Source organism: Gregarina niphandrodes (genome assembly GCF_000223845.1).
Source record: "Gregarina niphandrodes unplaced genomic scaffold scaffold00017, whole genome shotgun sequence".
Taxonomy (NCBI): Eukaryota; Apicomplexa; class Conoidasida; order Eugregarinorida; family Gregarinidae; genus Gregarina; species Gregarina niphandrodes.
The window spans coordinates 158,547-185,513 of record NW_011645786.1 but is presented as its reverse complement, the minus strand read 5'-3'; the positions used below and the strand labels follow the sequence as shown (position 1 = coordinate 185,513).

Here is a 26,967-nt window from a genome sequence, read left to right as displayed (position 1 = left end):
GTGAGACGTACGGAGTAAGGATAATCGTCGGGTATGGATGAGAGTTCAATAAGTGCCTTGATTCTGAGGATGGTGAAGGGCGACATGTTGGCAGTGCTAATGGAAACCCATTCTTCGTTTGCTTGGCCCGGCGCGATGTTCTCAGTAATGACGGAAGGGGGGACTACGGCGGGTGGCGGCGTTATGCTGCGTTTGCCGGCGGTCCATGCGTGTTGCTGGACGAGTTCTCGCTGTCCCAGGTCACGTGCGCCTAGGTCGGCGGTACGTTGGAGGAACTCGCTAGTCGCGCGTTGCGGCAGAGGGTCGCGAACAGCAAAGTCACGGGGAGTCATCTGCGGAGTCCTCGGCGGAGGCGGAGAGAAGCGCTGGTCCGGATCCTGTTGCGCCCACGCGCGTTGTACCGTCGGGCCCGTGATGTAGGACATCGGCGGCGTCCGCGCCACCTCCGAACCAAACGACGACGATCTACTCACCGCCACACCTGCCGGCGTACTTGTCTCCGGCGTCCCGCCCCACCCCTTCGGAGCCGGCGTGCCATCACTGTTATACATCGACATTGGAAGAATCATCTTTTACTCAAGAAAAATTTCAAACTGGCACCCCCACCTCCTGCAGCACTGTGTGAGTCGCAGGGTGCTGCTTTACCACCAACAGGAACTGCGCACGCAATCCCATATCAGTCGCCAAAACCGACGGGTTCTACAACAAAACACGTCACTCTGATCGGGACTCCTTCGGGACCTCCCCCTGGAACCTTCCCCCGTGCATCGAACGTGTGTGCTTACGTTAAGGAGCGCGGCAAAGTCTATGCCATGTTGCGCACAGTCTACCACGAGCGCGGCAAATGCGGGATCGTTCATGAGGACCTGCACTCGCGGGTCGGCGGTGTTCACCGGGATAGGCGCCAGCAAGGACCCGTATACCTCCGGTTGGTACGGCTCGGCGAGCATCCGCTCCGGTGCTGAGGGTCCCCAGGCGTCCGTGGGTAATTGTTGGTGTTGCGCGATCATCGTGTCCCAATTGTCCAACACCTCGCTCCCGCCACCGTCGACGGCGTTGTACATCAGGTAATCCGTCTGCGGCGGTGGCGCCGCCGGTGGCTGTCCCACTAGTTGCGCCTGTCCCACTAGTTGAGGCTGTCCCGCCAATTGTGGCTGCCCCACTAGTTGAGGCTGACTCGCCAACTGCTGGTTCGCCAACTGCTGGTACGAAGACCACTCCTCCGGGTTGTTCACCATCTTCTGCACCTTTGCCGACACAGACCGCTTCTGCCTCAAGTTCGCGTCCGTGTCCGCCGCCATCACCGCATCCGGGTCCTCGATGCTCTCCATCGGAATCTTTAGAGGCTTCTCCACTTTGAGCGTCTTCTCGAACACACATGGTCTCGCCAGCAAGTCTTCCGAACTGCAGAAATCACTCACCTGCGTCACCTTCATCGCAAACTGTGGTGACAGGAACCACTCCGACTCGTTCGGGAAGAAACTCTCCAACGTCCCAAACTTCACCTGTTCCTCCGGAACCACCACCATCGCGTCCAAGTCCTCCAGGATCTCCACCACGCCCAACTAACAGAAATAAGTGAATGCCGACCTGATCGATGATCCCCCAAACCCCATACGGTAAAATCCAACCCTGTGGCGAAAATCTCCCTCTGGTCGAAAGTGCCCGTGGAGCTTACCGGAATGATGCTCCCTGTGTGTATTATATCGCTGAGGCGCCGTTCTTGAATGGCGCCATTCATCGGTCTGAGCTTGCTTTCCTCCAGGAACTGTTCGTAACGGGGATGTGTTTGGAGCTCGGTGTTGGTTCCTGTGAGCAGCCTCACGAGGATAAAACGGTCCTGGTCGGGGGTGACTTCAATGAGTCGCTGCACGTGCTTCCGGACGCTTTCGTGCGACCAGAGCCGGACACATGCTAGACCCAGCGTCCCGTTTCGTGCGATTATCTGGATGACTTCGTTTCCACGCATCCCCAGGCTGTCCGGGTTTCCGGAAACCAAATGGGGGGAGGCAAAGTCGAGCATGGTGTCGTCAGTGTCGTGGGTCACGGCTATCCGCAAAGGATTGTTGGCCATTTGCATAGCTAAGCACTTGAGGAGAATGCACAGGTTCTTCGCGTCCTCTTCCGACTGCTGAGCAGGGTCTTTGTCTTCAGAGAAGTATTTGTCCCGAGTGGAGTCTTTGTCCCGAGTAGAATCTTTGTCCTGAGTAGAGTCGCCCACCAAGTCTATGGCCCTTGACATTAGCGTCCGTAGTGAACTCAGGAGGGAGAAGATCAGCGCGGGCTGATTCAGAGCTACATTGTACATTTGACACAGCAATGCCACGCACAGCATGACAATCCGACTAGAGCCTTTAGCTGCTTCATTGCAAAGGTGGATTAGCGAGCTCAAATCGACGCTTCGTTGCACGTTCTGTAATGCCCGCATTGTCGCTTTAAGAAGTCGCTCAACTCGCGGGAAAATCAGTCGCCGCAAAAACTGCTGTTCTTCTCGCGTATCATTCTTATCGAAATATACCTCCACCAACATTTTCATTCTCTCCGTTAATAACTGCGTGACGGGTAACCTGCACTTAACGAAGAGGTTCAAGTACTCTTCGCAAAGAGATAACATCGCTTCATCGTTGGAATCGGACAAGATTAGGACGACGCGATCCAGCAACGAAGCCACAGCCTCAATGGACAGTTCGGAGGACAGCGCCGACTGCCAGAACTCCGCAGTGACATGGTCCATAAGATTGCGGCAAACCACGTCCTTAATCACGCTCCAGGTCAAGCTATCGCGGTCATAAATGTCTACTGGTCCCCCGAACACGCTGGTAGAGTAGACCCGCGATTTGTCGCAGCACATGCTGACCCGGAGCGAGTTTGCGTCCTTAAAATGCGTGGAAGGAAGCAGCGCACACACGTGTGCGCGGTGCGCCAAGGGGATATTTCGGTGCACCGGATCGAATTCCAGAGGCTCGCCGGCGATCCGGAGGGCTACGGCTTGTTCGTCGCCGTCGAGAGCGAGGCCCTTGGGGTCGTTGAACTTGCGGGGAACGAGGCGGGTGGCGGTGGAGGGGCAGGAGAGGCAGAGGACGACGCCGGCTTCCGTGTCGAGCATGGCGGGCGTGACGTGGTTGGGCATGATGGGCGGCTGGGTGGGCGAGACGATGACACTCCAGTCGACGTCGCTGGTATGAGGATGAAGCGACAGGAGGATGTCGTCGTCGTAGACACCGCGGAGTGCGCTGAGACAGAGTTTGTCTAGCACGGGCGTGCCGCGGAGCTCGAGGACGATGCGGTTGAAAAGCCACCAGCGGACGGCGGGGTGTGCGGCCACGACGTAGTTGCGGAGGAAAGACATGCAGGCTTCCAGTAGTTCGACGTCGCAATTGCGCGCGGAACCGACCATGAGTGTCTTGATGCCGTACCAGATGTCCGCGTCCATTTGCCGGTGTTTGTCCCAGAGCGCAAAGCGCCCGAAATTACGAATTAGGTTAAGGCAGATCTGGCGCGCCTCCTTATCGCGGCATCGACGCGGACCGAGGAACGAAAGGAACTTCGCGGAGTCCGTTTCCCCCACGGTGAGCGAGACACAGACGCAGAAGCAGGTTCGTAGGACGCAGAGCATGCGCGGCATGTGATCGGGAGCTAGATAGCGCAGCGGGGGATAGGAGACGGCGAGCGGCGGTTTCTCGAGATGGTTGAGGGGCGCCATGACAACAGCCGCTCCGATTTCGTCTTTGTAGAGGTAGGCCCGAACGGTTTCCTCGAAGCAGAGTTCGACAATGGCGTTGATGAGTGCCAACAATGGTTTGATCAGTTTGCGGCGTTGTGGATTTTGGGATTCGCGCACAAACGTGGTGGGTAGCAAGACATCGCCGCCACGTTCGAAACCACCCATGAGTCGCGACTTGGCGACTGCGACGTCCCCCACGTCCAAGTTGTGTACAAGCCCGGCAGCCCGCCGGATGGCTGCGTCGCACTGTGTCGAGTAGCTGACTTCATAGTCGCTGTAGCTCAGACACGCCTCCGTGACATGCCGGTATACCTCCGGCCCATCTGCCAGCGCCACCACTTTAATCGTTCTCGCCAAAAAGTGTTCGCCGAAACACTCATCCCACAACCCAGGCCGGTGCAATACCGCAGACAACAAGTGCCGACGGGCATGCGAGTCTTCTAACGCACACGTCAGGTTCTGCAACACCACTGACGAATACTCCTGCTCCGGCCCTGCGCCATGGAACGCGCACTCCAGCAAATACAAAGCAACCGCAAACCGCCCGTTCCGGCGCGACGTCACCAACTCCACCTCCTTCACGCTCAAGGAACCGTGCCGCAAGTGCAGCAACAACCACAACGGCGACACACTACGCAACTAAAGAAGACCACTTGCTTGAGGACCGGGGGGTGGGATGGAGGACCAGGGGTGATGTAGATGTTACCTTGTCGGTTTCGAAGTTAGGAGTCGGGGTGAGCCTGACGAGGAGTTCGTCGGAGAGCGCGAGAGTGCCACCATCGACGGTGAGGACGAAGTAATTGATGATGTGGGGCAGGAGAGGTCCGGCCGGAAGGTTGGATGTATCTTCGAGGAACGCGGTTTTGTGGAGCAACTCGATGATAGAGGGGGGTATGCGCAAGATGTCCTTCGATCTAAAATCGTCTAGGTATTTCCCTTCTATCAGCCTGTGGATGATAAAAAGGAATGAGTCTGAGGTGCCCTTTTTGACCCAGGGCCGCCGTTCATCTACTACTTTCCGGGGCGCTTCATTTCGCGTCTGGGTCTTTTCATTCCGCGTCTGGGTCTGTTCATTCCGCGTCTGATCGTCCCGCGTTCCTTCGTTCCGCGATTGGTCGTTTCGCGACTGTTCATTTCGCGTCTGGGGGTCTTCGTCGTGGTTCCGGAGTCGGGTTTGGTCTTGATTTGTTCGGTCTTGGTTGTTTCGTTTACTTAGGGGTTTGTCTGAGTGTGCGCCGAAGGGTGCGCAGAGGGCGACGATCCAGTCGACGGCTTGTTCGTGTCTGCCTTTGAGAAGAGCGTACTTGGCGGCGTAGATAGCGCGGAGTACGTCGAAGCCTTCGAGTACGTCTTGACTGCCGTCTTTGACTTGGTCGAGAATGGCAAGAGTGTCACCGGTGAGAAGAAGTGGGTCGGCAGACACAAGTACGCACACAAGTTCGATAAGGGCAAGACGGAGTGTGCGGGGCCTATCACGACTGGCGGCGGTGAGTGCATGTTTCACTGTTTGGTCTGCTAGTTCCTTGAGTCTTATTACGCGTTCAGGATTGGTGAAGAACATGGCGACAATCCGTGTTAGACGTTCCTGCGATTGCAAGGAAAGATCTTCGGAACCCCGCTGGACCCAATCGACAAGTGCAGCGAAGGCCGGAGCATGCCTGTCCAGTGCGGGATCTTGGAGCCAAGCACACAACGTACTCTCGAACTGAGCTCTTCGTACCAACCCCTCACCTGGACAATGCGCCCCTACCATCCCCGCCAGCACATCCCAGAAACGCCACACCCCCGCTTCCACAGGCCCCCGTCCAGACTGCTCCACCGCCGCCATAAACAACTCAACCTCACCAGAGAACTCCGCATTGTAACTCGCCGCCGGCCGCGGCGCCCGTAAGGCGCGCCACCCCTTCGCTGCCTCCTCCAATGGACCTGGCGGCGCACTCAACTTCGCCTTCAACCCCCGCACTAACGGGCTGGCGCTCACTCCCCCACGTAATCCCGAAGGAGCTAGCTCGCCCGGAGGAGATAGTTTGCCCGGAGGAGATAGTTTGCCCGGAGGAGATAGGTTGTCCGGAGGAGGTAGTTTGTCCGGGGGTAGTCCGTCCCCAAAGGTCTGAAGTGGTCCATCCCGAAAATCGTCTCGAGGGACGGTCTCGTCTTGAGACCGCGACTCCTCTTGAGATCGGGGCTGGACGGTGTAACGGCCCTGAGGGTCTTCGGCGGGGTGCATGAGGGCCAGGTGGGCGTCAGGACAGGCCTGTGCGGAGAGGGCGGGCGTGAAACAGGGTTGGAGCATGAGGGCCTTGGCAGTGGCACGGAGGGTGCGTTTGGGATCCTTGACGACGTGGCCGAAGATGCAAAGGGTAGCTTTCTGGAAGCGGCCACGGATAATGATTTTGCTAGCTATCAGGAGGTCAGGGAACTGCGGTTGGTCGAGCCACACGGCGGTGGGGGGTGTAAACACTAGGGTGCCGGGGATGGGGCCGGGCGACGGGAGGAGGCGGTGTGTTTTGCCACAAGCGATGGCGGCCTCCAATTTCTGCGACCGCGTTACCACCGGCATGGTAATGAGGGGGAGCAGGTTGTCGACCCAGAGCTCCAGTCCGCATTGGTCAGGCGCGGGTACCGTTTTGCCCTCCACGCCGCCCAGCTCCGAACCCTGCGGCAGTACCACCAAGTGACTGACCAACACCGGGTCTGCAAACTCTCCGACCACACACTGCACACCTAACGTGTCGCCATCCGACACGAACGGCGCACCCGCCGACTCCTCGTCCACTTCCACTGCCGCTTGCTCCATTGCACTCGACAACGGCCGCAGACGTGAGTCCGCCACCGTCTCCGCCGCCGGCAACTCCATCACATCAATGAACGTGTTCTGTGACGCTATAAACAACGCCCCGATGTCCTGTGGACAAGCACACTCCTTCTTCTCCCACTCGCCGCCATGCTGCCGTAATATGGGAGCAAACAAATGCGCGTCACGTAGCCTACCAAACAACTCTCTCCACGGACACCATACGCTCCGAGCACCCTCCCCACAGCGCTGCACACACAGTGCCACTTACATAACTACGGACCTTTATTTAAACAGACTTATTTAAATGTATTTAAATTGAGGTTCCGCAGGGAACTCCGGGTTCCACGGAGAACTCAGGGTTCTATGGAGCGTTCCAACCGGCGCTAAAACCACCCCCACTCCAATATCGATCGTGTGCACACCACAAACAAACGCCAAAACATTTCTTAGCCGAGACTGGCATCCACGTCGCCGTCCGCGCTTGATGGGAATAGGGCCCAATGCCGAGTCCCACACAGCGCAGGCAATTCCCACCAAGTTCCTGCGCGCGCTCAAAAGGTCGAGATGATGCGCACCCCCGACAGGTCCAAGAGGAAGGGCATTTTTAGTCGCTGCCACTTGTTGCTTAGCCTGTGACAGGAAACGACTGGAGTCCGGACGGCCATTGTTGAAGGAAACCCATTGGTGGTGTGCGAAACCTGTAAAATGCTGCCAGTCTTTCTGACATTGTTGAAGGACTCTCTAGGTTGAAAACAACGGGTGGGGAAGACTCCAACAATCGCTGGAGCGGGTCATTCACCAATCCGGGCCATTTTCCTTTCTCTCAATCGCCAATCGGCCACCGTTATAATCGGCCGCATACTTCGCGTCTAATTTCCGACCAGCCAAGGCCGTCCTGTTTATTGGTCACAAATAAATGGACTCCCAGGTCATGCCAGTGCAAGTAATGCCGTGGCACTATACGCTATTGGTCACACCGGTCCGAGGCCTCACAATCATACACCGCTCAGTATAATAGACGATGCTGGTGCGTTCTTGGCAGTGGAGGTCACACATCGGAAATGCTCAAGATACTACAAGCTTTGCAAGAGGAATCGGCTTTGATCATCTCGGGTGCAGATGTAGCGAGAAAAACGAGATGCCTCAGTGAACTACAGCCATACCAGCATGCAATCGAGGCTTCCATAACCTTCTTCAAGGCGTCAAATGACAACCATAGCAAGGTACAGACTCCCTCCCCTTGTACCTTACCCATGTACCTTACCCATGTACCTTACCCATGTACCTTACCCATGTATACCCTGGTCCATTTTGTGTATCTGTATCCCCATGTACCGTATCTGTATACCGTGTCCCCATGTACCACGCTCTGCTCTGCTCTGACCCATGTGCTACTCTGCTCTAATCCTATCTGTCTTGTCCGTTCTCCCCCCCCCCTCCAAACTCTATACTCATCCGTCGGCCTCCGACATATATTTCCGAGATCGATTATTCTCAGATACCAGACTACAAATGTTGTGAAATGAAAAACCTACCCAGGATTAGACCGGTGGGTGGATCGTAAGAATATTACACCTGCCTAGAAATCCCCTCCTTAGGTTCATTGCTGCTGCCCTTCGGTGCATTTTGGTGACGATCTATTGTTTCCTGCTGGCCTTGTATACGCGTCCCGTCGGCGTAAGAAAATCCTCACCTCGTCCTCACCAACCTCAACGTCCTCCCGTAGTTGATTGTAAACGGACCTGGTACCTGCGTCCCAGTTGTGCTTGGGTTCTTCCTCGCCAAACTTGTACCCACCTGGCGACAGGGACGACCTGTCATGCGCATACTCTACGTCGAGTCATTCTGCCGCGCACGGTCCCTATCCATGTCGGCTGAAATTTGCCTACCGTTCGTTGATAAGTACGCAACACCCGAGTGTATCATCGGCACATATACCCCGGCACATATACCCCGGCACACAAGACACTACTTGTATAGATTAATTGTACACTGGCCGAAGACTTACGCCGCCATCCCCAAGATGTACCGGTACAAGAGCGTTTTGTTGGAAGGTGAAGGTTCCATATATCTAGGACCGTCACTTTTGCCGGCTCAGTAAGGGATTGGCAACCATCATTACGATCTTGCGAATCAGTTTACGGTTCGCCTCCGTCTCTTCTGGGTGGTTCCACATTTGCACAAGCCTCTCCCCTAGACCGATGCCCGTCATACGCTCTGGAGTTATCTAAAAGGAAGATGGGTTAAGGCGATGGATTACGAAGGCGATGGATTACGGAGGCGATGGGTTACGGAGGCGACGGGTTGCGGAGTCAATTTCAGGAGACGAATTGAGAATACGAGTTGAGGAGAGGGGGTGGGAGTGAGACGCGACGGACAACGAGAGGACGAAGGAGCGATAGGACCAAGGAACCACAGGGCAAAGAATGATTTCCGTTGCAACAGGGCAACGGGGTGGAAGATTAGGTGCTGGGGTGGAAGAATAGGTGCTGGGGTGGAAGAATAGGTGCTGGGGAGCCGTACATGAGCCTTGCTGAGGAGCGCTAGTAGTTGCCGGCGTATGGTAAAATTGGCAAGATGGCCCTCCACTTGAGGCTGGAGCCAGAGCGCACACGCTTCCAGAAATCCATCAGCCATGAAGTGTGGGTTTAAGACAGGCTTGGAGACTTCGCGGACGACCGTTTCAATTAACTGCAGCTTGGCAACTGCTGGTTGGCCATGACGGAGATGTTCGACGTCTGTATCGTAGGCGTCCCGCATGTTCTGCAGCAAATTTTGGACCCGATCTGACGCGTCTTGATCGGAAATTTCCGTGCGCCGTCTCTTGCTCTTGAGACGCTCCATCGCTTGGTCAAACACGGTCTAAAGCAACATGCGCCAGTACGAATGCGGGGCGGCAAGAATGCAGGGCGGTAAGAATGCGAGGCGGTACGGGTCGGTTGAGCAGCAGGTCGGTTGAGCAGCGGGTCGGTTGAGCAGCGGGTAGGTGTGCGGGTCGACGAGTAAGGACAGACAGGGTGAGTAGTCCGGGTGGATAAGTTCGTGTGAGGGCGTACATTTTGAACCTGATGTTCCTTCTTCTGTTTGGTCTTTTTGGTCTTGCCCGCCGGGTCCTTGGTTGCATGTTCTTGAAGTGCAGGCTTGGTCGGTCTCGAGGGTTCAATGATTTGTGTCTTGCTGCGCGAGTTCCCGGTGAGGTCCTGCTGCTCTATCTGGGAGTATACAGACGGCCCTTCATCGTCAAAAAGTCCGGCCGGCTCGTCAAACAAATCCTCTACGAGAAGTGCGTCGGCCACCCGCCGTGTGCTTACGGTCATCCGACATGCCGGGATAATATTAAACCGGAATTTCGCCACCACCTTACCCTCCAAAAAGCACCGACCTTTCAGACAGGCTGCACCTGCTTGTACCCTAGGCTGGTTGTTACCAAATTGGTCCTAGCCAGGAAGGCTGGCCAGTCTAGTTGTGCCTTTAAGCTAGCCCGCTGTCGGTAGTTGGAGTTTGCCTAGGTGTTCTTCGACCATGGACTGGGGCAGGTTGAGTCGTGTGGCGACGGTTTGTATTTTGTTTGCTCGGTCGTTTTCTGCGTTGGAGGTGGAGCTGAGTGTGGCGAGTATTTCAGCGGTGAGTAGGTCGACTTGGACGATGGCGGTTTTGGCGGAGAGCGGGTCAGGTCCGTAAGTAATGCGGAGACGAACGCGCGAGAGTTCGGTATCGAACATAAGTGATCGTTGTGCGTTGTGTTGTTCGTAGGCGCTCTTGAGCGTCAGGAGTCGGCGTCGTAATGCGCTGTCTCCGTTGCCAGTCAGCCATGCAGCACAGGCCTGGTCTTCTTCGCTGATGCCGTCCGACAGGTCCTCGTTGAGCACGCCCTTTTGTGTATGTGCACGCCATGGGTACCGTGACAATACACGTAGCCGCAATCCACCACTCCCGTACCGACCCTGTAATTCATCCCTCAGCAGCTGCTGACAGATGGAGTACTCTGGCAAATCACGGAACGATTTCTTTCGACCCAGCAATTCCAAAATATCGCGACACTGCCGGAAGAAACGCTCCCCCTCCTCGCGCTTTAGACGCAGCTCCAACGGCACGCGAACCACGCCCCGTAACACGCGCAACAACGGTAGACCGCGAACCGGCGACGTGCCGCTCCCCAGCAATGAACCTTTTCGCCCCAGGCACTCCTCGCTTTTGTTAAGATTGATGCACTCATCGGAGGAACGGGCCTCAGAGGAACGGGCCTCAGAGGAACGGGCCTCGGAGGAACCCCGCCGCTCGGACTGGTCGGACCGGTCAAGCGTTCCGCCTGCCGCCGCCGCTGGTTCATCACCCGGGAGTTGGAGACATTCCCTGGAGTTCTCGGACGAAGGGGCGGAGTGGTCGGCATTCGTTACCCGGCGCTCCAGCTGCGGGAGGGCCGGAGGCTCCGGAGTCTCGGTCGTCCGTTCAAGTCGCACCTCCGCCTCAGTGATTTCGAGCACCTTTTCGCAGATGAGCGAGGCCAAATTAATCAGAAAGAGATTCGTGTGCGGCCCGAAAAGACTGACGAAGATGCCCACCACTCGCTCGGAGTTGTTCTTCAACTGGCGGGAGTTGATTTCCACCTGCTCCAAGACGGTCGCTTTCTGGATCCACGCGTTATACAAAGTCGACCACTTCTCAATGCCACTTACTCGCTCCCTGGGAGTGGCTTTGCGCGTACACGTTAACACCTGAATCAATTTCACCAGCACGTACGCCGACTTGTCCACCTCCTCCGACGCACTGTCCGAGATGAACGCTATCATTTTGATCCGATCCACAATCACATTAAACTGTTCCAATAACTCTTTCGCAACCGCCGCATCCTGCATGTCTCCGTGCGAGATTGTCGCAGACATCTTGTCTGGAGGGTCGACCGCCCGACCATCCTCCTGCCCGCACGGGGGATGACGATGCTGCTGGCTGTTGCACTCTACGGTTCTTTTGTGCTGACTCACACCGTCTGTATTTGCACACACATCTTCTGTGTGTGCACACAATTCTGTGTGTGCACACAATTCTGTGTGTGCACACAGACCGGCTCTGACAGTGGGAGGGACATCAGGAACAACGTCAGGAAGCAACGAAGCCGGGTCAATCGATGAAGGGACCCTGCCACAATCCTTTATCCCTTCGTAAGAATCAACAAATTCATTTGTTGCAAAATTCTGCGTCTTCAAAAGCATATGTCTTTGATCCGGTGACAAACCGAGCAAGGTAAAGAACTCGTCCTTATGTAGATGGTGCTTGAACGCAGGAATCCGGTCAGATACCTTAACCGGTGCCGAGATGTCGCCGGCCTGAGCTTTCGTCCCCAAAAGTCTGTCGCCTTTATCAAAGTCCCCGCCATTGTGGTTCGAACCGCTTTGCTTCAAATCACCTATATTGGAACCACCATGTTGTTCAATAAGAGTGGACACCCATTGAATATTTAAATCCAGACCGAACAAGAGTATTCGCAATTCAACAATAAATGGCAAAACGGTGGCTTCCAGATACTTCTGTCTCAGCCAGTCTGTCCATAGGTATTCAATCAGCCAAACGGCTCGATTTAACAGTGACGCCTTCAGTATTTTCGAACACTCTCTAGCCACTATCATCTTCCGATCCTTTCTGGAGCCATGACATATATCAGACGACAAATTTTTATAAAGAGGAACCACCACGGTCTGCCAGTATCGGATGATATTCACTGTACTCACAATGGCTGGCTTTAGGGGTACACCACCTGAGTCTGCCACCACCTGATCGGGCGCTTGATCCATCACCCGATTTACCATATTATTGGTCGCTTGAATTCCGTCTACTTTTCCCTTCAACATTCTGCGATGATAATCCCTTATAGTCTGGGCTTGATCCGTGACAAACAGCTTCCATAAGTTATCAAAAAAGTCAAGGTAGTTCAGTTCATTCAAGCTATCGGACAAGTTGACTGACAAGTTGACTGACAAGTTGACTGACAAGTTGACTGACAAATTGGAGCATCCATCCACATAGGTCTTTGAGCTCTGGAACTCTGCCTCTGCCAATAGTCTTTTCCATCGTTTCATAACTTCGTCTTCTAATGATTACAAACCACGTCGCGGGATTTAACGAGGCTTACCACGTCCGCGTAATTCAGACGCCGCGTAATTCTTCTGGAGCGTCGAAGGAGTCGTCGACTCAACTAACAAATCAAAGTGATCTTTACCATCAACCATGGTGCGATGTTTGTCAACGGTGGAAGCAGACTATTTGCGACCTCGTCTATATACCTACTCGTAGACGAATTCAGTGTATGAGCAGGCACACAGCCAATAACCCGTTTGTACATCACTGGTCTTGATCATCGTGCCCTTGCACCATGATCTTGTACAATCCAATTCTGGCTTTATTGGTCGCCGCCTGGGAGTAAGTGCCGCCTTGCGGGGTCTGAACTAATCCACACCCATAATTCCCTGACACCCTGGGTCAACTGGGTTGCTGGAGTGGTACAAAATACCCGAGTGGTATGGTACACACACACAGCTAAAAGTCACCCTTCGTCTTCTTCAGTTATGGCAGTCCTACGGTTGTGAGCAGCGTTCCGCTGAACCCAAATTCATTGGACGGGTGCAGTCCAATGAGTACGATTACGTGTCCGCACACTCACACAGAGGGTGGCTGCAGGGTTTGGCCCCTGGTTGTTTTCCACAGAGAAGAGGGATCTTCCCAAGATTTGCGAGTGCTATGTTACGGTATCCCGTCCTACACAGCACTTCCGCGCGATATACAAATCCTTAACTCGGACGGGACAGCAATGAGAACCGGGCAAGCCCTCCTCATCGAGGAGAAATCTAACCCAAGTGGAACCAAGTCAGGAGGAGCGTTCCACATATTGCTCGCCCATAACGGTGGCTCATACATGTTTGAACTTGGTGTCAGTGTCCACAATAAAGAGCTAATGGAAAGATACCATGAAAAATCGGCGCTTAGAAATGCACTTGCCAGACTTCAACTGGCTGGACACGGAACCTCACTTATTGAACATTGCCATAATTGGTACAACCCCTTCTTGAAGCTGGCTACCGACCCATTGAAGTCAGAACTACAAGGCGAACTCACTTCGTTGATGACGCTGGGTGTCTCAGGACAGACGGTTGACGAAGTCCTTGAACAAATAAGCTCCAAGTAACTTTCGGCCCAAGGAGTTAGACAACTGAGTGCTATTCTGTTATCTCACCGACCGGTCAACCTGCCCGTTCCCCGAAGGCGGAGGCCAAATATGAACGCCAATGAAGCAGGCCGACGAAGGAGGGTAGTCGGTTCATTTAATTATGGCTTTTTCAATCCGACCTGCTACGGTCGATGACCTATTCGGTAACTCAGCCTCGCACACACTTCTAACACACATCCCATAAGACACTTAAGGCAACCCTTTGAAACGTAGCTGCCCAGGCATTAAATCTGACATGTCTGCCGGAGAACTACCAACTTAAATACTATTTCTATAAGCGGCTGTCATGGCCACAGCTCCAATTCGTCGCTGAAGATGCCCACAAGAACCCAGTCGGTTATACTCTTGGCAAAATGTAGGTATCCAAAACAAAATAAAGTCCCTATCCCTTTCAATCAAAGTCCCTCCCTCCATTCGAAGATTAATGTATTGTAGTGAGACCGAGGAAGAAGGCGATAAGTCGTCAGTTGGTCACATAACCAGTTTGGGCGTGCTGCGGACTCATCGACAAGCCGGATTGGCGAAGATGCTAATGAATGTGGCCCGTAAGCATCAACTACGTCGCAGCTAATCGGATGACACACAGTACTACACAGTTTGGTGTAGTACACAGTTTGGTGTAGTACACAGTTTGGTGTAGTACACAGTTTCGAAGGGCGTCATGGATTTCCGCTCCTTTCAGACAATACAATGGTGGACACGTTCGACGTGAAGAAATCATCATTACATGTACGGGTTACGAATCTGTCGGCGTTCAGCTTGTACTGCAATGTGCTAGGCTACCAGTAAGACCTTCATCCGAGAGGGGGGCGGGTCCATGTTGAAAATGGTGCAGTGTTCGGCGATGTTATCGGACAGTGGTGTTCGGGGTTGTGACTTTGTGTGTATATTGCAGGGTTGATAAATGCGAAGTGGGGTACTATGAGAATAATGAAGATGCGTTCAGTATGCGGAAAGTATTGCAGGCACCGGTTAGCAGACCGACTGCTACTACCACCACCCGTGTAAAGAAGGGCAAAAAGGACAAGGGTAAAAAGAGGCGATAAATATTCTTCGATGAGTGAGGTGTGACGAACCGGGTCTTTGTTTGGACCTTTTGTTTGGAGTCTTGAAATATGGTCAATGCAATAGGTGGGTAGGTAAGAGGTCCACGTTGTGGTAAGAGGTCCACGTTGTGATCATTTTGTTTTTGATTTTTAAAAATGGATTACGTGGACGCCTATGAGCAGGAACAAATTACGTTCGAGGCCAAGTCCAAGGCTCCGGCTGACCTCGATGCTTTGGTGAAGTCAAATGCGTTCAAAACAGGAACGACTATTTGCGGTGTTATTGCAAAGGATTGCGTCGTACTGGCCGCCGATATGAGGGCCACCATGGGCTCTACAGTCTCAGATAAACACTGTTTCAAACTCCACCGAATATACTGCAACCTCTGGTGTGCGGGAGCCGGAGTTGCTGCCGACCTCGACCACATTACCATGAACCTTTCCGCAGAACTCCACGTCTTCGCCCGGCAGATTGGCTCACTACCAAGAGTCGAAACATGTGTCACAAGACTCTGCAACCAACTGTTCAAGTACCAAGGCTTCCTCAAAACCGCCCTTATCGTCGGCGGTGTAAACCCCACAGGTAACAATATGCCACTTGTGTTTATGCTACCTGTGTTTATGCTACTTGTGTTTATGCTACTGCTTCTTGAGCCGCATATTCTAGCGCTATGGTTCACGTGAATGTTGTAGGTGAAATGTCGTTGTGGTATGTCTCGCCGGATGGATATTCGCACTCCTTGCCGTACATGGCCATGGGCAGTGGTGGTCTCTACGCGAACTCGATGCTGGAGGCGGGGTATAAAAAGGACATGGATAGAGAACAGGCGAAGGAACTCTGTGCAGATGCAATTCAGGCTGGCGTCATGAACGACTTGGCGTCGGGCACAGGAGTGAATCTGGTGGTTCTGAGTTTGAACGACCCCTGGAACCCCGTGCTGACACGCAAGTACCGAATGCCGGTGCTCGGGGACAAGGTACCTTACACGAGACCGCCATTTACCCTCGGCCAGACAAAGGTGCTGAAGGAAATAGTCAGAGAGATCAGGCCTTTCAAGCCTGACCAGATCTGCGAGTTCCTCAGCTAACTGCGAGTTGAGAACTGGCTGGCTGGCTAACTGCATATGGCGAAAAGGTAAAGGAACACGAAAGTCCAGACCTCGGCATTGCGGGACTGATATCCACGTACGGAACAACAACACTGGCTCAATTGACCCCGGCCTCGGCACCGGGCTTGACCGAACGAATGCTTGATCGACAAGCCGCAACGGATGTTTTTTATTCCGATAGAATCAGAGCAAAATCCGCGACCGTGTTTTTCTACCAGTCAATCAAAATGGCAAGTCACCCCGTGCTTCTCGACGACCGAAACATTTTGGTTAGTGGTTTATCGCCCCACGTCACGATCGAACATCTTGGCGAAATATTCGCCTGCTTCGGAACCGTGATCAAAGTTGCGCCAGTGAGGGTAAGCGTAATGATACACTGTGCATAAATGACGACACGTGTCCACACACGCATGAACCATGGCTGCAGATTCCGCGTCTAGTCGCCATGGTAGTAACCATGGCCTCGGCCGCAGAAGCGAAGGAAGCGGCCTTTTCCATGGACAAAGGCCAAGTAGATGGCAAGGTCTTGTGGGCAGCCTCTGTCTTCGGCAGCAGAGACCGATGTAAGCGGCTGCTGTTCAATGCGGAGCCTCCTCGAGATGCTCCAGACTAGCCTTCTCCAGATGGCCTCTTAGACTGCGGCGGCTTCTACCTCAGGAACTCCGCAAGTTGGACGCGAGGCTTGACTGTCAATGTGCTGTTGATCTCTTTAACGAATTGATGGTTGTACAAGAAGTCGCAAGACGGTCTCGACACCGGGTCCTGCAGCGAGAGACATGATCCCCGGGCAAGTGAGCAACTTGCTCACCATGGTTGTCGTGTTAAGGGGCTGTCGATATAGTGTTTGTCCAGGATGTTGCCCTTCCCGATTGACTTACGGGATTCAGTAGGGCCGCAATGATTTGTCGCATCGGTACTGGTCTTTCTGCCTTGTGGGTCTCGGTAAAGGGAATGTCGGCGGGGGAGAGTTGAGTGCCTGTGAGTTTCGCCTTGAAGGCCAATAATTGCTTCCGCACACCATCCGGTCCTTCTTCCCCTTCGCCAAACGGCAATGCGCCATAGGCTAGATAATACAGCACCCAGCCCAGCGACCACATGTCGCTCTTGTAATCGTAATTGTGGGTGTAGCAGCCCTAAGCACACGTGTGCGCTCAAGTGTGTGTCGACCGAAGTGTATGTTTGGTCAAGTGTATGTTTGGTCAAGTGTATGTTTGGTCAAGTGTATGTTTGGTCAAGTGTGTGTTCGCCAAAGTGTATACGTACCATGTCGTCTTGTTCGAGGAGTTCGGGTGCCGTGTACTCTACAGTCCCGGTGAAGCCGAGTCCGCTTCGACTGCCAGTTTTTACATACTCCGCAGTACCAAAGTCGGCTAGGAGAGCGTGGCAAGTGTGGCAAGTTCCATAGTACTCAAGGCCATCGGCATCTTCGGTTTTGAGCATGATATTGGAGGGTTTCAGGTCACGATGGATGACGCCAGTATGATGTAAATGTTGAAGGCCGCAGAGGACATCTAGGAATAAGACCCAGACCATCTCGTCAGTCAGTCCATCTCCGATAGCTTCTATTAATTCTTCGAGGTCTCCGCCGTTGCAGTATTCCATGAGGACGAATAGCCAGGGTACTTCGGGAGCATTAATTGCTTGACCCTTAACCAGCTCCAGCCAAGAGTGCTTGTAGGAGACAATATTGTGATGGTTTAGGCCCTCTCTCATTTTGACTTCGCGAATAACCTTATGTAACCATTGTCGGCTATCCCCCACTGGAATCTTCTTCACTGCATAAGCACCCAGGGTCAGGTCATCCAGCTTATGCTGACACAAATATACTTGCCCATACGCACCGGAACCCAACTTTCGGGTCTCTACGAAGAATGTCTCGTAGTACTTATCCACCAAAAGATGCTTGGGAATGTTTCTCAGGTTTTGGTCCTCCTGCGTCGCAGAACTCATAAAAGGGTTCGTTAGGTCACTCATGTCCGAAGGTAATAGATGCATCGAATTACGGTGACCACTTTTTGCCCCATGTTTGTGAGTCTCCCGCCACGTCTTAAGTGCCTCCTGAAGCAACGCAAAATACGCCTTGGCCTCGTAACTCAACGAATCCAGGTCTACTTGCTGACCACATAACGGACAATCAGATACAATCCTGCACGGCGCACGTCGGAATGGGAGAGTGGCCCTAGCCAGTGACCCTAGCCAGTGACCCTAGCCAGTGACACCATACACACTTAATCCCGTACGCGCTTAATCCCGTACGTGCTTAATCCCGTACGTGCCGGCTATCCAGCACACGTGTGTGCACACACCGGCTTGAACGTTCTTACGGCGCAAAATTCACCTTTCCCTTAACGGTGATAGTGTCATCTCTTTTATTGTACGTTACGATACTTCGGTCGCGGTACCGCACTATAATCCCCTCTTGGCGGCCGCTCCTCTCTGATAAGTTTTGTAGCACGAAAGGGATCAACGGATGGTCCATTTAAGTGCAAGAAAAACATTGTACCTCCCAACGCGCCATTTCGCCGACGAACCACTTGACGTCGATTAGGAAGAGCTTGATACATTCTGTCCACCTAAAAGACGGGCGGACATGGCGGCGGCCACGACTGGTGGGACGACCCGACCCGGAACGGTTTACTCACTCATACTCGTTGTTGCCATATCGAATGGAAATGCCTCTCACATAACCTTCTTCTGTAACCCTGAACAGTATGAGGTTGAAAACAGCAATAGTGCCCGCAACATAACTCAGCGACTACACCAGTGCTGTGCGCAGGGATTGTCCATCTGACGTCCAATGGAGGGACTCCAATGGAGGGATGTTCCGGTGGTCCTCTGGCGGGAGCGTCGGTGGGTGCTGCTGTGCTCACCGGAAAGGTTCTTCTCCTAGATCCTTGAATAAATGTTTCCTCATGATTTGAACTACATCCTAGCGAGAAATGATGCCGGGTGTGTTGGGGGAGGAGCTTACTCTGTATATCTCTAACAGGCCAACCAAAGCTACATCGAATTTGGGTACGTGAAAGTATGGCATCAGGAGACCATCCACAATATTGAGAGGATACTCAGTCTGGTCGTCGCCCTGAGAGAAAACGTCCATCAGCGAAGGCGGGGGGAAGTATCCTGGGGAAGAACCCCGGGGAAGAACTCTGGGGGGGAAGGGCTTACGTCTATGGTTATGGCTGACTGTCGTCCGCGTGCTAGAATTGCATGGCAGGCTCCTCGGGGAATATGGAGATCCTTCGCGAAGGAAAACACGCGTCTCCGGATAGTTGACACTAACAACGCCAGGTAGCCGAGTCCGGTGTTGATTTCCTCCGAGGATACCCAGCTGTTCGGCCGTCGGCCGATACGGCAACCATTGATGACTCCATAGTCGTCAAACACTCTTAATGAAAGGTGTGAACAGGCAGAGTGTGTGAAGCCGGGAGGGTGATGTGAAGCCGGCAGGGTGATGTGAAGCCGGCGTACGAGATGTAGAAGCATGTGTCCAGTAGCACGATTTTGGTCCTTTCATATTTTCGACACAGGCTGTCCATTTTCACAGCACACGTCTCGTTTTCGTGCAGTCGCTGTCTATTAATGTTCAAGATACGGCGTGTGCGAATGTTCCTCTCTACTGCCTTGCTCCATTGCACCGCCTCCGCATTCTCCGTGTCAACTCCTGCTTCCGATTCTTTACTGACTGCGCATAACCGAGAATACTGCCCGGGGTCTAACCAATCCACCACTTCAATGTTTTGGGGAAGAGGTTCCTGAAGGGCGGCGAGAATACTACCCTCGTGTTTCTGAAGCTCTTCCAGCGACGCAGACAGTTGCAGCAGGCACTCGTCACATAACTGCTCCAGCAATCTATGTTTGCAACACTGATCAAGCATTCATGAATGGTGTGCGGCTCAGTTTTTTTTCGCCGATTGTGAATATCTCAAGATGAAGTTCAGACTCGTAAATGCCCGGGCTCCCGTAGCACTTCTCTCTGTATCTAGCGATAGGCCGGCCGGAACCCGGTCCAATTTCTGGCCACTTTCCTTGCGCATTTATTCCCCTCCTTCTTGCTACCTCTCCTGATCCCTCCCTCCTTCTTATCGTAATGTTTAGGCTGCCTTATTTGGTTTGGTTGCTTGTGAGAAGCAGTTGAAGCCGACCAAGTCTTTGGCGGATGGTGAGGTGAGTAAGGTGGTGAAGTTGGACGTATCGTTGACAAGCGACGGGGAGACGACGGACTTGGGAACGATTTCTCTCGGTTTGTTCGGGAACGAGTTGCCGAAGACTGCGGAGAACTTCGAGTGGGCATGTCGTAACCATTACTCGGATACGGTGTTGCATCGCGTGATCCAAGGCTTCATGGCACAGGGAGGCGACTTTACTCGTCACAATGGCACTGGGGGGCGCTCCAAGTTTGGCGAAATGTTCGCTGACGAGAGTTTTATTTACCTCCACGACTACCCCGGTGCCCTCTCAATGGCTAACCGCGGACCTGACACAAACGGTTCCCAGTTCTTTATGACCTTCACAAAAACGCCCTGGCTCGACGGCGGTCATGTCGTCTTCGGATGCGTTACTGATGGTATGTCTACCCTCACCAAAATCGAAGCGCGCGGCTCTCGATCCGGCAAGACCGACGGCAAACTCACCATCAAGTCCTGCTCCGTCGAAGCCGCACCCAGCAACGCTCGTTGCAGCGTCCCCCGCGCCACCAAAAGCGACCTCTAAACGGGCACCGCTCCGCTCGCATGGAAAGGGGACGATGGGAATCCCGACGGTCACTCGAAAGACCGAAACAGAGAGGTTCTGTACGCAGGGTCCGTTTTGGTCTGACGATTTTGGGACGATTTGTTGGTCGTATTTTATTTCCGTAACTTTATTCCTGAACCAGGATTGCTGCCTGAGAATTGTTGGTCAGAAACAGCCACGGCGCGATAATTCCTGATAGAAGTGGTTGGTCAGAACTGCGGCGTTCCGAAAGATGACATGGGAGTCAAACGGCGGTTGGCAGCTTCGGCACGGGTGAAGAAGAGCCGGAAAGGGGGCGAGACGAGGTCGTGTATCGTGTGCGGTGGCGGTGGCGTGTTCGAATACCGGCCTGACTTGCGATTCGCCCCGTCCGAGTTGCCACCTGAGTTACTGTCCACCCTCGCCACACCCACACAGTACTACTGCCCGCTGTGTCAGCCGGATGCACACGGGATAAAACGCGAACATGGTGGGGGTCCTAACGCTCTGCCTGCGGGTGCTATGAAGTCCAAGAGTGCGTGTCTGTTTGCCACACTCGTCAACTCAGGAATCGATCCCTACGTGGCACTCGACGTCCAGGACTCAGCCACTGGCACACTCGATAGCATCAGCGCCGCGGAAGCCATCATGACCGAACGAGCAAACACGGCTTTGTTGGTACCGTTACCCTGCCCCACCCCCTTACCACCCACCTCCTGCCTTACCCCCTGACCCCCCCTGCCCTATCACCTACCACAACCCGGTGTAAGAAATCGTGACTGGCTGGACACTTCAGGGCCTGGCTCAGAATCTGAGCAGGGAATTCGGACAACCTGAGAAACCTGAAAGGGAGCCCACTGCCATGTTGGAGACTATCACTAGCCTCAATACGTTACCGATAGTTAGAGAGGCATGCAAAGACGTGCGCACAGTAAGCACGACGTACGATTAAGCGGGCAGAAAACTCCGACCAGTACGAGTGGTTGATTACACTATGAGTGGTTGGTTACATTACGACGGTGATTGCAGGCTGCGTGGTTGAAACTCGCTTTTCAAGCTACTCAGTGGTATCCGGACGGCTCGAAGGTGTACGAGAGTATGGTTCGAGACGAGCTTGGCAAGCTCTCGTCGGTTGCTGAGGTGGTAGAGTACCTGGAAGACGAAGGGCGGCTTCTGGAACAAGGACTGCTCCTGGACACTTACCACTCCAGCCTCGCTTGTCCACCGGTGTTGTTGCGGGGCGGTACTGCACAGGGAGAGACCGCAGAGGATGAAGAAGTGACGGAATTCATTATCACAACGTCAGAACCCAACGGTGTGATTACGTTAGATGACTCGACTCTGTGATGGGTCTCGGACGTTTGATGGTTACTATGGCTGTGGTTTGTCCCCTGCCGTCTACCTACCTCTTTATCTCATATACCCTCCATACGTGTAACCCCTGTCCCTTCCACGTCCATTTTACGTATCCCTGGTCCCAGTATTACGGTATTGGAGTGTGAGATTGTCCTGATTGCATTTAGTCTATGGCACGATTCGAAGCACGTCTATCTGTAGTCTAGTGGCGATAGCAGTCTTTTCCGGTGCAGGTAACGGTGACCTGCACTTGGGGAGGGACGGTTTCGCTGCCAAGGCACATGGTGCCAGAGACCTGTTGGCCGGGCGGGCATCTGGGTTGAGGTCCGCCAAGGATTTGGATGCACTGTCCGTTGGGTGCGAGAATGGAGCCCTCGGCGCAGGCGACGGCGCGGGGTGAGACGGTAGTCTTGACACACATGTCTCCGAGGAGGTTGTAGCCCTGGGGGCATCTCAGTGTGCTGGGAGCGGGTGAAGCGGGGAAGCAGAGGTAGGACTCGCCAAGAGAGCAAGCAACGGCGGATGGTTCCACGTGCTTGGTGGCGCAGCCAGTCGCATGGTGAGCGACAGTGCCGGCGGGGCAGTTGGCTTCGTTGTTGACGGCAGCCTCGAGTTTGACTTCGCACTGCTTTTGGGTCACAGCCAACTTGGCGGGCGTAGGCACGTACTTGGGCGCGGTAGCGGGCTCAAGATGGGCGGCCAGATACGGCGCAGCGAGGTTGACAGTGCCCTTGCCGTGCGTCGGCATGGCTCCCTTGGCCTGCAACAGTCTCTTGCCTTGGTGAGGCGGCGTGCAGTCCATCTGCGCAGTCTTGTAGCAACTGCCCTTCTGCTCGGTGTAACCAGCTGGGCACCTCTTGCCCTTGAGCTGCGCAACCGGCTCGTAGGTGACACACTCACCGTTGATCAGCTCGCCCGTCTGGCAGACCTCCACGATGCCTGTCACGCCGTACGTCTGGCACTCACCACCGATATCGTGCGTGTTCGGCGGGCACACACGCTCCGCAGGCGTCTGCGAACGCGATTGGCAACCGCCCGCCACCGGGGTCGTGCCCACGGGACAGTGCGAGTCCTTCTGGCCCGGCGCTATGCATTGGCCGTTCTCCAACACACCCACGGGACAGAAGAGCGACGCCGGGGACGACACCTGGCGACGGCAGGTCTTGCCGTTCAACGTGAAGCCGGCCGGGCACGAGTACACGGGATCCGTGGTCGCGCTCTTCTGCGAGGCAGCAATGCCAACAAAAGCCAAAGTGACGAACGATCTCATCTGTGCTCGGTCTCCGCTCGGAGGTGCGTGTGTGCGCACACACTCCCAGGTGCACAATGTCTTTTGGGACAACACGCACCCTACCGCCGCCGCCGGTACTCGCCCGCACGATAAGTCGGCGCCACCGGTGGCAGTGACGCGTGCGTACGCGCCACCAGCGCCTTCGCTGTCGAGTCCGCCCCAGCGGTCTTGGTCGCCGGGGACTCGGCCGTCGGGGTCTTGGTCGCCGGGGTCTTGGCCTCGGTGATCGAAGACCCCCGACGTTTGGTCGCTGGGGCTTCCGAAAACGCATCAGTCCCTCGAGTCAATGGACCAGTTACCGACCTGTAAGGCACCGGGGCTGGTTCTAGGGCTTCCGGGAGCGGACGAGCCACTGAAGTCTTCGCGTCTGCCGACGGTTGAGCTGTTCGTAGTGCCGGGGGCGTTTGAATCAACGGAGCAGTAACCGAGCGGTAAGGCGACGGGACTGGGGCTAGCGGAAGCGGGTGAGACGCTCCAGTCGCCGCGGCTACCACCTTGGTCACTGGGGCTTCCGGGAGCGGGTGAGACACTGAGGTCTTCGCGTCTGCCGGCGGAGATGCTTGGGACACTCGTAATGCCGGGAACGCTTCTGTCATTTGAGTCAATGGAGAAGTTACCGGCCAGAAAGGCACCGGGGCTGGTTCTAGCGGGACTGGGTGAGTCGCTTCGGTCACCGGGACTTCCGGAAGCGAGTGAGCCACTGAGGTCTGGCCACCTGCCGACGGAGATGCTCGAGGTGTTCGTAATGCCAGGGGCGTTAGGGTCACTTGGATCAATGGAGCAGCACCCGACCCGTAAGGCAACGGGTCTGTGACTGGGTGAGGCACTTTGGTCACTGGGCTTTCCGGGTGAGGCGCTTTGGTCACCAGGGCTTCCGGGAGCGGGTGAGTCCCCGGGGGTGCTGGCCAACAGAGGGGTGGTGGCCAATAGAGAGGTGCCCGAGTCTCTCGGGCTACCGCCAGCGCGTGAGCCGCTTGAATCTCTGGACGTATTTGCCATGAGTGAATTTCTCGGGCCAGTGGTGCTATCGCAAAAGGGTGAGGCGCCCACATCCCTGGGGGTGCTGGCGACGAGTGAGAAGCTCGAGACGCTGAGACCACCGAGAGCGGGTGCGTGACCTGACTCCCTAAGACTACCGGCGGCACGTGAACTGCTTGAAAATCTGTACACATCTGCCATGGCTGAGGTCCCTGGGTCACTGGAGCCGCCGGAAAAGAGTGAGGCAACCGCATCCCTGGGGATGTTGAGAACGACTGAGGATCTACGGGCTTGGGTGCTATGGTCGTGGGCTTGGGTGCTATGGTCGTGGGCTTGAGTGCTATGGTCATGGGCTTAGGTGCTATGGTCGTGGGCTTGAGTGTTATGGTCGTGGGCTTGAGTGCTATGGTCGTGGGTGCTTCGGGCCTGGATGCCTTGGATCTAGGTATTTCGGTAGCTGTTTTAGTTGTAGTTTTGTTACACGGTTTAGCATAGTGCCTGGAGGTTCGCTTTTGCTTTTTTCGGGGGGGACACTGAGGTTCATCCAGGAACCCGGTTTCTTGTTGAATCATAGCTTCGGGTTGCATCGCTACGGGTTGCATCGCTACGGGTTGCATTGCTCCATGGTCGGCTTTGGCTTTGGCTTTTTCGGCGCGGACGTGGAGCAGCAGATTGCCATAGATGGCTTGCTTACTATGGGCGACTGCGCGGAAGACGGTTCCGAAGGTGTGTGCGGAGACGTAGACGGGGTGTAGGTGGCTACTGAGCCTGGTTGTGCATATGTTTTCGTTTAGTGGAGGTCTACAGTCGTAATCTTCGAAGCGAGCGAATGCCTTGCGTAGGCACTCAAGGTCTAGACGACCGGGTCTAAACTGGAGTGTGTGTATGCAGAAACGGACGAGAGTATCGATGTCAACTTGCGAGTGTTCGAGTAGACAGGCGCTGACCCAGAGCATACGCGTATCAACGCAGGCCGTCCTGTACAGTGCGTTGAGGCCGCCGAGTTTCTCTACAATAAAATCGTGCGTGCTCGGATTTATTTCTCCCAGAGGTGCGTGGTAGAATTCGCATAATATGGCTGCCAGTTCCAAGTAATCAAGACGGCAGCAATCAAAGTCGCAGAGCCGGATACCCTTCAGTCGTTTCCACTGCTCGGGCGTCAAGAGACCACGCAACTTCGTATGTGCCTCCAAATCTGATTCAAACACACCGGTACGGTCCGTAAGCCGCTTCGTGAACCCGGGGGTTGGCAAATACAGCGGCTCCCAGATCCCATCCACCGGGGACATCTGCAACGTCCACGTATCGTTCTGCGTTGTGCCCTCCTGCGTCGTGCCGTCCAGCGTCGTGCCGCCCTCCAAGGTACCATTCCGAATGCCGTCCTGCGTGGTAGTATTTTTCGGAGTGGTCAGCTTTGGAGTGGCGTGCAACAACTCCCCCAGTAACGGCTTTGAATATCGCATCCAATGCACATGTCTCGACTGCCGAGTCACGCCCAGTCCATTCAACGCCTTGAACCACTCCGCGTCCGCCGCCAACCAGTACTGATGCAACCAGTCCGCCTGCCGTGCCACATCCGGAGGCCACATATTCGCGCTATCCACCACCACGGCAACCGAACCGGCCACCGGTGAAACATTTTCCGGAACATCCTCTTCCAAAGCGTTTCCCCCAGGTGCAGTCCCGTCCGCGACATACAACCCCAAAGCTACCGCACGCAACCACACCTCTCTCTCCACTGCTACCGGACCTCGCATCTACACCACAAATTAATTTTACCCTCTTTACCGCCGTTCGTCTTTACCATCGTTCACCGTTCGCCGAACCTGTCGCCCGGGCATGACAACAGGTTCAGACCTCTCCAAGCACGCCATCTAACGTCGAGGAACGTCTAACAAGTTCCTTCCAGTGCTCGAGTCGCGCACGTGTGTCTGTTCCTGCCCCCAGCGCTTGTCAATAACTTGTGTTCTCAAATAGGCCGCTCACGACCCGTTCATCCAGGTCTTCATGAGCCCTGTTGCGTGCGTGATCACAGTTTGATAGTTGCTCATCGTTGCACAAAATTGGATTGGTGCTCAGCTTTGCACAAGATTATTTTTCGCATTTAACGCAAGGAAAATTTGACATTTCGCACGACACTTGGGCACGTTCCACTGGTATCGATTCAGCTTAACGTCTCTGGCCATCAACTGCAAACTCATCGGTCTAGCGTGTTGTTTCTGCCACACCCGCGCGCCGTTTCCGCCACACCCGTATGTTGTTTCCGCCACACCCGTGTGTTGTTTCCGCTACACCCGTTTCGCTCTTACTTTGTATTTGTCGCCGTATTTTGCCACCAGCCTCCTACAGACATCCTTGTCGCTCTCACTCAGACTTAACTCTTTCTCAGTCACATGCTTCTTGGGGAGTGCGTCTTTGATGCTGTTGAAAGACACATTCTTCAAGTTCTCTGTTACAGACTTGGAGTCGTCCCACAGACCTTTGAAAGGTGTATTCGACAAGAAACTCCCGATCGGGTACACTCGACCTCGTTTCAACTTCACGTGCTGCTTCTTGATATAAGTGGTGTTCCTCTCCACCATTGTGGGTATTATTAAATCGAAAAATGGCGGCCTAAAATCCCGGCCGGGTTAGATATATCTCCCCACGGTCTCCTTATCTCATAAAAATCAAATACGGCCGCGAATCCGATAACAAGGTGACCGCAAATCTTTTCTGTGCTCTTTCTTCGTAC

General features: G+C 54.4%; 14 protein-coding genes across 14 annotated transcripts; 7 read left to right on the top strand and 7 right to left on the bottom strand.

Annotated features, from left to right (window-relative positions):
• Positions 1–588: 588 nt before the first annotated feature.
• On the bottom strand, positions 589–6,581 carry GNI_089580 (hypothetical protein; the record flags this gene model as incomplete). Its single annotated transcript, XM_011132506.1, has 4 exons — positions 589–699; positions 786–1,565; positions 1,679–4,363; positions 4,431–6,581. 4 exons carry the CDS (start codon positions 6,579–6,581, stop codon positions 589–591), a joined length of 5,727 nt encoding a protein of 1,908 aa, XP_011130808.1.
• A 1,462-nt stretch (positions 6,582–8,043) lies between these two features.
• GNI_089570 (Alg14-like oligosaccharide biosynthesis protein) lies at positions 8,044–8,622 on the top strand (the record flags this gene model as incomplete). Its single annotated transcript, XM_011132505.1, has 3 exons — positions 8,044–8,081; positions 8,120–8,198; positions 8,248–8,622. The coding sequence occupies 3 exons, from the start codon at positions 8,044–8,046 to the stop codon at positions 8,620–8,622; spliced, it is 492 nt and encodes a 163-aa protein (XP_011130807.1).
• Positions 8,602–9,838, bottom strand: GNI_089560 (putative IWS1-like protein; the record flags this gene model as incomplete). The annotated part of the gene is made up of 3 exons (XM_011132504.1): positions 8,602–8,748; positions 9,045–9,383; positions 9,578–9,838. The coding sequence occupies 3 exons, from the start codon at positions 9,836–9,838 to the stop codon at positions 8,602–8,604; spliced, it is 747 nt and encodes a 248-aa protein (XP_011130806.1).
• A 159-nt stretch (positions 9,839–9,997) lies between these two features.
• Positions 9,998–12,745, bottom strand: GNI_089550 (hypothetical protein; the record flags this gene model as incomplete). Its single annotated transcript, XM_011132503.1, has 2 exons — positions 9,998–12,606; positions 12,649–12,745. 2 exons carry the CDS (start codon positions 12,743–12,745, stop codon positions 9,998–10,000), a joined length of 2,706 nt encoding a protein of 901 aa, XP_011130805.1.
• Positions 12,746–13,323: 578 nt separating this feature from the next.
• On the top strand, positions 13,324–13,698 carry GNI_089540 (hypothetical protein; the record flags this gene model as incomplete). Its single annotated transcript, XM_011132502.1, has 1 exon — positions 13,324–13,698. The coding sequence occupies one exon, from the start codon at positions 13,324–13,326 to the stop codon at positions 13,696–13,698; it is 375 nt and encodes a 124-aa protein (XP_011130804.1).
• Positions 13,699–13,840: 142 nt separating this feature from the next.
• On the top strand, positions 13,841–14,786 carry GNI_089530 (N-acetyltransferase; the record flags this gene model as incomplete). Its single annotated transcript, XM_011132501.1, has 5 exons — positions 13,841–13,883; positions 13,954–14,095; positions 14,176–14,285; positions 14,423–14,525; positions 14,636–14,786. 5 exons carry the CDS (start codon positions 13,841–13,843, stop codon positions 14,784–14,786), a joined length of 549 nt encoding a protein of 182 aa, XP_011130803.1.
• Positions 14,787–14,942: 156 nt separating this feature from the next.
• GNI_089520 (proteasome subunit beta type) lies at positions 14,943–15,874 on the top strand (the record flags this gene model as incomplete). Its single annotated transcript, XM_011132500.1, has 2 exons — positions 14,943–15,369; positions 15,480–15,874. The coding sequence occupies 2 exons, from the start codon at positions 14,943–14,945 to the stop codon at positions 15,872–15,874; spliced, it is 822 nt and encodes a 273-aa protein (XP_011130802.1).
• Positions 15,875–16,122: 248 nt separating this feature from the next.
• On the top strand, positions 16,123–16,508 carry GNI_089510 (hypothetical protein; the record flags this gene model as incomplete). The annotated part of the gene is made up of 2 exons (XM_011132499.1): positions 16,123–16,254; positions 16,323–16,508. 2 exons carry the CDS (start codon positions 16,123–16,125, stop codon positions 16,506–16,508), a joined length of 318 nt encoding a protein of 105 aa, XP_011130801.1.
• Positions 16,509–16,543: 35 nt separating this feature from the next.
• On the bottom strand, positions 16,544–18,374 carry GNI_089500 (putative protein kinase; the record flags this gene model as incomplete). The annotated part of the gene is made up of 4 exons (XM_011132498.1): positions 16,544–16,657; positions 16,774–17,028; positions 17,159–18,041; positions 18,220–18,374. 4 exons carry the CDS (start codon positions 18,372–18,374, stop codon positions 16,544–16,546), a joined length of 1,407 nt encoding a protein of 468 aa, XP_011130800.1.
• Positions 18,375–18,533: 159 nt separating this feature from the next.
• Positions 18,534–19,773, bottom strand: GNI_089490 (autophagy protein Apg6; the record flags this gene model as incomplete). Its single annotated transcript, XM_011132497.1, has 4 exons — positions 18,534–18,650; positions 18,867–18,977; positions 19,064–19,283; positions 19,367–19,773. 4 exons carry the CDS (start codon positions 19,771–19,773, stop codon positions 18,534–18,536), a joined length of 855 nt encoding a protein of 284 aa, XP_011130799.1.
• A 52-nt stretch (positions 19,774–19,825) lies between these two features.
• Positions 19,826–20,608, top strand: GNI_089480 (peptidyl-prolyl cis-trans isomerase, cyclophilin-type; the record flags this gene model as incomplete). Its single annotated transcript, XM_011132496.1, has 2 exons — positions 19,826–19,840; positions 19,994–20,608. The coding sequence occupies 2 exons, from the start codon at positions 19,826–19,828 to the stop codon at positions 20,606–20,608; spliced, it is 630 nt and encodes a 209-aa protein (XP_011130798.1).
• Positions 20,609–20,866: 258 nt separating this feature from the next.
• On the top strand, positions 20,867–21,955 carry GNI_089470 (hypothetical protein; the record flags this gene model as incomplete). Its single annotated transcript, XM_011132495.1, has 3 exons — positions 20,867–21,291; positions 21,428–21,539; positions 21,638–21,955. 3 exons carry the CDS (start codon positions 20,867–20,869, stop codon positions 21,953–21,955), a joined length of 855 nt encoding a protein of 284 aa, XP_011130797.1.
• A 211-nt stretch (positions 21,956–22,166) lies between these two features.
• On the bottom strand, positions 22,167–23,234 carry GNI_089460 (putative oocyst wall protein; the record flags this gene model as incomplete). The annotated part of the gene is made up of 1 exon (XM_011132494.1): positions 22,167–23,234. The coding sequence occupies one exon, from the start codon at positions 23,232–23,234 to the stop codon at positions 22,167–22,169; it is 1,068 nt and encodes a 355-aa protein (XP_011130796.1).
• A 1,153-nt stretch (positions 23,235–24,387) lies between these two features.
• GNI_089450 (hypothetical protein) lies at positions 24,388–26,815 on the bottom strand (the record flags this gene model as incomplete). The annotated part of the gene is made up of 3 exons (XM_011132493.1): positions 24,388–24,427; positions 24,507–25,990; positions 26,543–26,815. 3 exons carry the CDS (start codon positions 26,813–26,815, stop codon positions 24,388–24,390), a joined length of 1,797 nt encoding a protein of 598 aa, XP_011130795.1.
• Between the last annotated feature and the right edge of the window lie 152 nt (positions 26,816–26,967).